Below are 8,747 nucleotides of genomic sequence, written 5' to 3'. Positions count from 1 at the left end.
CAAATTGAGCTCCGTGAAGCCATTCACCATATTTGAATAGCGCATCTGGGGAATATCCAGCCACCCGCAACGACGTGGGCGGCCCGTAGTCGTCCCAAACTCAGCACCGACTGTCCCCAAATGCTCGCCCACATTATCGTGAAGCTCAGTCGGAAATGGGCCTTCACCCACACGCGTACAGTAAGCCTTGACAATGCCAATGATCCCGTTCAGTCTGTTCGGCGATATACCGCCTCCCGTGCATACACTCCCAATGCTCGGGTTACTCGACGTTACGTACGGGTACGTTCCAAAATCAATATCGAGCATCGTTGCGTTTGCACCTTCGACCAGTATTTTCTTTCCCGCTACGTATGCATTGTTCAAATATGACACCGAGTCTACAGTCATCGTAAGGATTTTGTCCTTCATGTCCCGATACACTTTGATTTCCGCCTCGACATCTGCTTCGAGTTCCGGGTAATTGTCCTTATAAAATTGCACCAAATCGCGCATTTTTTCGGTAAAATCCTCAAAATAGCGCAAATCCCCAACCCGAACCCCATTACGTAACATCTTGGACGAATACGCGGGACCAATTCCTTTTTTGGTCGTCCCTATTTTGTTGCGACCACGTCGCAATTCATTAATGCCATCGACCTCTTGGTGCAAATCAAGGACCATATGAGCCCGATCCGAGATGAGAATGCGCCCTTGATAATCAATGCCCATTCGCTTGAGCTCTTCGAGCTCATCCAGAAAACTTGGCAAGTGCACGACCACGCCATTGCCAATAAGGCAAATGGCGTTGGGATTAAGAATACCGGACGGCACTAGGTGGAATTTGTACTTTTTGCCTTCGTGCACAATTGTGTGACCGGCATTCGATCCACCGGCAACACGCACAATCACGTCGTAAGATTGAGACAAGCTGTCCACGAGTTTCCCCTTGCCTTCGTCTCCCCATTGAGCTCCGAGGACGACGTCCACGCCAACGTTAAGACCGTCAGAGGGGCGGTGCGGGTTGGCCACGGCGCTTTCAATACGATTAAGCTTCGCCACGACCTCCTTGAGCATTGCTTGAGAAACAGTATCACGGCTTACCGGTTTCGCAGGGCCCTCGCACGAGGCTGAATCGCCATTCATGCTGGCTACGCCCATTAGGGCAATAGCTGCGGCCATGGGCAACAAGGGGGCATACCGGCCTTTCTGGTGGGCCTGAGTAGCTTCAAAGGCCAGACCGGCACGAAGCGTAGCGGATGCATGGATCACGCGGAGCTTCTGACCCGGGAATTGAGCCGAGAAGCGCTGAGCAGCGCGCGTGGCCCTGGACACGACGTCAAGGCGCATATCCGTAAGTAGTGGCTCTGGGGCCCAACCGAATTACCGGTAATGCGGACACAAACACATTAAGTTCGATCTCAACACGCATCTATTATGCTTCTTTTATTAACGATTTGGCCAGATCTGTGACACTGCACAGATTTGTCGCCTGTGCACAGCGCTGGCACAATAGTGTCTCGTTGAGATCCACTTCCACTGCGTACTTCCAACAGCGCGGACACTTGTGGCCTTGCGCTAATGTGACGATAAGTGTCACATCCATTGGAGTGTCAGTGGGTCCTCTGGTCAATCGGCACTGGGCCGAAAAGAGCTCAGAATTCGGGAGCTCTGCCTCGGACACAATCAAGACACAAGAGCATAACAGCACATCTTCGAGCTCCGAAGAGTGGCGTGCCAAAGGAGACAACAGCTTGGCCACGCGAGGGTCAGCAGCCACAATGTAGACGTTGCACTCCAGCTGACTTCCGATGCGACCTGCTTGACGCATGTGCTCGACCACACGATTGATCTCAAAGCGAAGCTGTCGAATGGCAGTCCAGTCACGAGCCAAGTCTTGGTTCTGCCACTCCTTCGCGCACGGCATCCAGCCCTGTTCCAAAAAAATGCTCCCAGAAACGTCATCAAGCGGGATGTCTCCTTGCAGCTGGGAGACCCAGTGAAGACGAATGTCTTCAGACGTATGCGGGATGATCGGGGCAAGAGCTCGAGTGAGCGCCTGGAGCGACAGCCACAGAACTGTCTGCGCGGACCGGCGAGTCTCCGAATCGGCAGCGTCGCAGTACAGTCGGTCCTTTGCTGCTTCCATATAAAAGGCCGATAAATCCGTTGATAGAAAATGCGAGACAGCGTGCTGCACTCGATTAAATGCGAACGAGTCGTACGCGGTGGTCACTGTCTGCGTAAGCGAATTGAGTTCGTGCAGCATGTAGCGATCGAGAGAAATTTGCATCTTGTCGTAAGGAACAGCGTGTTGCACGGGATCAAAGTCCTTGAGATTTCCGAGAATGAAACGTGCAGTGTTGCGAACTTTGCGTAGCGCATCACTGGCCTTTTGGACGATCGCGGGGCCGATGCTAACGTCGGTCGTGTAATCCGTCGTGGCCACCCAGAATCGAAGAACATCGACGCCATAGGCCGGAACCTTGATATCTTTTCGACTTGAAGTGCTTGTTTGGCCTCTTTTGCTCTTCTTCGACTTGATCGGAGTGTCTACGGGTAAAGACATTGTGCAGCCATGAATAAAATCATTTGGTGCAATGGTATTCCCAAGCGATTTCGACATTTTACGGCCCTGTTCGTCCAGCGTGAAGCCGTGAGTAATGACCGTTTTATACGGCGCTGTGTCTTGCAGAGCCAGCGACGTCAAAAGTGAAGATTGGAACCACCCACGGTGCTGGTCGGACCCTTCAAGATACACGTCAGCCCTTAGCTGCCCCTTTTCATTTGGCTCGACAATGTTTGAAAGCACGGCATGCCAGCTGCTTCCGCTATCCAACCAGACATCCAATGTGTCCGTGCCCTTCTCATACTTGTCAGCCTCACCTTTTAATGAATCGGGTAGCAAATCGTACACGGACAAATCCCACCAACAATCTGCTCCTTCTCGCTCGACGTCACCATTGACCCCAATCACTCGGTACGTCTTGACTCGATTCTGAACGTATTCAATGCTCTCGGCTGTAATTAAAGCCTCGCCCGTTTCATTGTGATAAAAGGCTGGTAAAGGCAAACCCCACGCGCGCTGTCGAGATATACACCATTCGTGACGGCCCGACAACGTTGCTTCCAATCGATGACGCGCCCTAGGCGGTATCAGTTGCACGGACTCTGCCAACACGGATTTTCCACGTGCATGGAGGGCATCGAGACGCGCAAACCACTGAGCAGTAGCCCGCAAAATCACTGGCTTCTTGGTTCGCCAATCATACGGATATCGGTGGGTATGCTTGCTTATTGCAAGCAGATTGCCCGAATGCCGAAGATGATCAATCACAACGTCGTTGCCGTCTTCCAGCACGGACAGGCCTTCTAAGTCTAAACCAGCATCAGCAGTAAAGCGGCCATCGGCATCCACTGGGCATAATATGGCTGGTTGCTCATTCGACGTTGAACTATGCGCCATCCAGACGTTGTAGTCATCCTGGCCGTGTCCTGGAGCCGTGTGAACGATACCGGTTCCAGCGTCTGTTGTCACGTGCTTTCCTACTAGTATCACGGCCTCACGCTTCACTAGTGGGTGCGTAAAGTGCACACCCACAAGATCAGCGCCTTGGATCATCTCCAGCATCTCTAACTCCACTAATTCGCCGTCATATTCCTGCAACGTCATTGCAAAGCTTTCGACCAGTGCGCTCGCAATCAAATAGTATGCGTCGGAGCTTCGTGTGTGACGCACGACCGTGTAAATCAAGTCCGCATGGACACAAAGTGCCTGGTTCGACGGAATTGTCCAGGGCGTCGTCGTCCAGACCACAGCCGACAATGTATCTTGATACTTGGCCAGCACAGCGGCCGTCTGCGTATTTGTATTGCTTCCTTTAGAAGCAAATGGAAACGCGACATAGACTGCTTGCGACACGTGATTGTCGTGGTATTCGAGCTCGGCTTCCGCCAGCGCTGTGCGCGAGCTTGGGGACCAGTAAACAGGCTTAAATCCTCGAAAAATGAGTCCATCGAGCACCATTTTCTTGAGCACGTCGTACTGGCTGGCTTCGTAGCTTGGGCTCATGGTCAAGTAGACACTGCCGTGGTCACCAGACCAGTCAGCCATTACGCCCCAGCGAGCAAAATCCTTTCTCTGATCCTGTACAGCTTGGCGAGCCAGCTGTCGCGAGAGTGCTCGGACCTGGGCAGAAGAAAGCTCGTTCGCTTCTAACTGCAGCAACGCCAGTGCTTTATGCTCAATAGGCAGTCCGTGACAATCCCATCCAGGCACGTAACATACGCGTCGGCCGCGCAGCACTTGGTATCGATTAATAATGTCTTTAAGCGTTTTGTTCAAGAAATGGCCCATGTGCAGACTGCCGTTCGCAAACGGCGGCCCGTCGTGTAGCACAAACAGCGGCCGGGCCGTGTCCGCCGCTTGTGCCGCATAGGCTGCCGATACACAGCGAGCGTGCAATTGTGGCTCACGCACGGCCGCGTTCGCTCGCATTGAAAAGCGCGTGGCTGGAAGGTTGAGCGTCTGCCGCATTGCCGCTGCGAGCGCCTTGGCCTCGGCCATCGATGACACGCAAAAGCGAACTTAAGGTTGAAAGCACGCACTTTCAGTTTTATAAGAGTTTGTTACGTGATTAAACCTTAAATTGCGTTTGTAGGGATGGCAGCGCAGGAGGTGGTGGCGCAGCTATTGTGTGTGCACTTGGGACTACTTCACGACAACGAACTGACTGGAGACGTGGTGTGCAACTTCCGCGACCTTTACCGCTTGCCTATGCGCTCGTTTGGCGAAAAATGTGCGCTCATGACCGCCGCGGAGGCCACGGGCTGCTCGGCTGTGATCCTCGACGTCTTGCTCTTTGTGTCCGAGACAATGGCTCCAGCATTGTTTCACAAACAATTGGCAGTTTTGCCGCTGTCGCTCAATCAGTGGGTTCACTATCTGGTGGAGCAGTGCATGGTCACGAATGACTCGGTGTCACTAAGTGCGCTGCGTGGTTTGATGGATCTCCTCGCAGCAACTCAGCGATACCGTGAACTAGCAGCAATGCTGTTGTCCTTGGTCTTTTATGATCGAGAGCTCATTCGGTCGCTTCGAGTGACGGACGATGTGCTGGATATTGCGAAATTTTACCGCCATCGGCTTCCCGTGTGGATTTTAGACCTTGTCCACGAGTACGTAACGCTGACCAAGCTTCAACTCCAGACCGAGACTCAAGACGCGAATACTGCGCCTGTAAGCTGCGTTCTGGCCGCAAAGTTCGACAAACGAGCGCGTGGCGTAAGCAATTTGCAAGCAAATTGGCGAATGCGATATGTCCAGTTGACAGAAAAGGAAATTCTGTACTTTAAACACGAAAAGGACTCTGCAAAAACTTGCAAAACAAATAAAAAAGGAAATTTGGCACTGGCAAGAGGCATGCGAATTGAGCCATTGAATTATCATGGCAAATTTTCACTTCGTCCATATTGTGTCAAAATTTGCGATGCTGCTGGGAACGAAGAATTGATTTTGGATGCTTTTTCTCCAGAAATGCAGCGGCAGTGGATACTTGCAATTACTTCGAACGTCAAGCGTTTGGAATTGGATCCTCGGTGGCTGGCATTTCCACGGAAATGCGTGCATCGCATGACAATTGGGGAATTCCTGCGGTACTCGATGCTGTACCATGGGGACGCTTCAAAGGCTCACACGCGCAAGAGTTTGTGTCAGCCAGGGCCACTTCGGCAACAGTTTCAGATCGAGGCCAAGCGATATCTTTTTTCAGCTCTTTTGACCTGTGCACTGGTACGCGATTGGAAAACCATGGAAGCCCTCGTGCAACCTCGCAGTGCTAAATCGGCCATCATTTCGCTCTTTCAAAGTGGCACGACTGGCAAAGGGACAGCTACCGCAACGTCCGTAGTAGCCGCAAGTGGCAGTATAGCGCCATCACCTTCGCGGTATTCCGTCTGGTCGACTCGTCCGGATGAAAATCATCGAGTAAGTTTAAGCGCAACAAACACAATTTCTCCTCCTCCTTTGGATGGCAACACTGCAGTTGCTGGAATTGTAGATGCAAGTGTGATCGGCTATGGAGCGATTCTCGATATTGCGGAACAGCAAAATGCTCCACCCAATCTATTAATGTTGCTAGAAGCGATGCACCAGAAGAACGATATCAGGAAGGGAAAAGGCTCTGCAGGCTGGAGCTGCCGACGAGATGTCGATGCTAGTGACGCTGCTTCGATGAAAATCACCATTGCGATTCCAGAAAGTATACGGGCAGACACAACGTGGGAGTGAAGAATTTTGCTTGAATGAATATTCTCCTTGCCGAAAATCACTGGCATTTCTATCGTCCACGTTAGACAACGTCTAACGTGGAAGAGATGAGATCATTGCGAACAAATTGCGTGCCACATCGACGAACGGCAAAATGAAACGGTGCCGCAAATGATGCCGATTATCGCAGCGCGACAAGATTTCTTTGTAAGTGATCGCTATGAATTCATGGTTCATTCTTGTCGGTCGACAAGAGTTTTGGTGGTTAGCATAAAAATGCTGTGAAGCGATGATTTAACACATCTTTTAATTTGGAAAAAATCATTACTTTAAACGAATAACTTTAAGTACTATTAGGAACCCTGCAATGGTAGCATCATAGATGCAACAAGGTCGACATCAGCGAAAAGTGTAACGGGGCACTACGACTTGTACTGCTTCAGTACAAGTCCACTTCACTGCTTCAGTTGCGAGTGGTGCCTTACGTTTTCACGTACACTGGTACGTGCAGAGGAAGACTTTTCTTTAAGACAACTAGCTTAAAGAGGGTTAAATGAAAGCTGTATTAATATAATTGGTATCTCTTCTTTATATCTGTTAATGCTAACTTAATTATAAACTAATACTAAACATGCAATTGAAATCTTATCTGTCTCTCTCTTTGTTTACGATTACAGCTGATTAGTCTGCGGGATAAATAGATATAACGGCACATACCTATTTATGAGCAAGATTTCTGAACATTACTATATAAAGTAATGCTCTTCAAATATTATCTACCTTTAGGATAATATATTAATTAACAACCTTTAAGTGTTAATTTCATGTAACGATACACCCCGTTACATCACCCCTCCCTTAAACGACAATCACTCTGACTGTCATTGGATGGAGTGGTCACTATGTGACCACTTAATTTAAAAATGATGTTGATTGGTCAGAACCACCATTTTAAATTCCATCGCATGAAGAACAAATTCATGCGGGGTGTTGATAGTGCTGCGCCTTCGGCTGCGGTTCATGCAGCCGCGGGTGACGCACTGTTATCTCTTGCGGCAGACAAAACGTCTGCCGTAGTATCTTCTACTCGCGCAACACTAGATGTTGTGGGTGCACGTGGTGATTCACCACGTGAATACGACTCCTCTTTGGAGGTCGACTACAAATGCGAGTCGGACGAAATGGCCGACTCGGGGAGAATAGAACAGTCGCCTGATAGACGTCAGGCGACTGACTATGAGCCTCCAAATGAGAGGGCTCATTCTGATAGACGAGTGAATAGTCTGTTTGATTCGGACGATGAGGATGATCCCTCATCGCCCGTTCCGTCTCCCGTACGGTCACCTGCACGTATTTCTGTGCAAGGTGATGACGATGGCGTAAGCCATCGTAAGAATAGTTCTTGTGGTACTTCTGCTTCAGTGGGTAGTACTCAGGGGAGTGAAGACAGTAAATGTCTCATCTTGCCCTCAAAAAGAAGCCGTGGCTTTTGCCAGAACGGCTATCCAAAAGCTTGTCTGGAGAAACTACTCCTCACAATAAATATCCTTTATTTATTGCGACAAAGCTACATGACCTTGATCCCAGCGCGAAGATTTTTTGCGCTAAGGAAGATTTTTATCTCGATGCTTTTCTTAAACATCGATGTTTTAGTGGCAACAATTAGCGAGATATAGTCTCGCTTATGCAAGCCTGGAGCGCGTTCATTCGCAATGTCAAAGACATTGGACGCGAAGCCTGGCTTCAAAAAATTAACGCGAATCGCGTTAAGTTTGAGAAACGAACTCCAACCGGTGCAAAGTATTAAAAAAATTCATCGGTTGTCACGTGAGGCTGGACTTCCATTCCTCACATGGGGTGATCCTGTCCGTGTCGTGTTGACAACTCGAAGAGGGTAAAAGGGAATGTCTATTTCCTTTCTTCGCCCTAGGGAAGGGCTCGCATCTCTATTGAGATGCGGGATGCGATTGACATTTTGCAATCGATTTACACACGCCATGGGCGCGTGTTTTCCGATGGTTCAGAAGTTTTCCGATGGGCCTTCTGAACCATCGGATGGGTCTCGTCATACTGACGGACGAGGCCCTCAACTTCAGCAACCAGCTGGGAACGAGGCTCCCAGCTGTCATGTGAAGGTGGATAACCACGCCAGCGAACAAGATAACTCGTTCGCTGCCCCCTTCAGATCACGGTGATTCTGGCTACGTTCCACAAGGAAACGCTGACCACCGTGGGAATCCACCAATGGTCTTGGTGGAGGAGAAAAATTAGATCCGAACCGTGTGTCTGATCTAATGTCGAAGATCGACAAAATCGGTCACTTCCTCCATGATTGGGAGGAGGGACTTGACCACGAGCGCGGCAAGCGTTGCTCGTTGGAGCAGACGGTGCAGGCTCACCATATCGAGCGGTTGGAAGTCCGTTCGAAGAGTGCGTACTCCATGTTGGAGTACGAACGGAATATCACGCTGTTCGTGATGAGCTGTCGTCAGCTCATCGT

General features: G+C 50.1%; 3 protein-coding genes across 3 annotated transcripts; 1 reads left to right on the top strand and 2 right to left on the bottom strand.

Annotated features, from left to right (window-relative positions):
* Positions 1-23: 23 nt before the first annotated feature.
* CCR75_002437 (uncharacterized protein) lies at positions 24-1,329 on the bottom strand (the record flags this gene model as incomplete). The annotated part of the gene is made up of 2 exons (XM_067960534.1): positions 24-110; positions 133-1,329. The coding sequence occupies 2 exons, from the start codon at positions 1,327-1,329 to the stop codon at positions 24-26; spliced, it is 1,284 nt and encodes a 427-aa protein (XP_067821493.1).
* An 85-nt stretch (positions 1,330-1,414) lies between these two features.
* On the bottom strand, positions 1,415-4,546 carry CCR75_002438 (uncharacterized protein; the record flags this gene model as incomplete). The annotated part of the gene is made up of 1 exon (XM_067960535.1): positions 1,415-4,546. One exon carries the CDS (start codon positions 4,544-4,546, stop codon positions 1,415-1,417), a length of 3,132 nt encoding a protein of 1,043 aa, XP_067821489.1.
* A 96-nt stretch (positions 4,547-4,642) lies between these two features.
* On the top strand, positions 4,643-6,268 carry CCR75_002439 (uncharacterized protein; the record flags this gene model as incomplete). The annotated part of the gene is made up of 1 exon (XM_067960536.1): positions 4,643-6,268. One exon carries the CDS (start codon positions 4,643-4,645, stop codon positions 6,266-6,268), a length of 1,626 nt encoding a protein of 541 aa, XP_067821490.1.
* Positions 6,269-8,747: the final 2,479 nt, after the last annotated feature.

Source organism: Bremia lactucae, linkage group LG18, assembly GCF_004359215.1.
Source record: "Bremia lactucae strain SF5 linkage group LG18, whole genome shotgun sequence".
Lineage (NCBI taxonomy): Eukaryota > Oomycota > Peronosporomycetes > Peronosporales > Peronosporaceae > Bremia > Bremia lactucae.
Note: the sequence above shows the minus strand (reverse complement) of the source record. Positions and strands in the feature narration are given on the sequence as shown.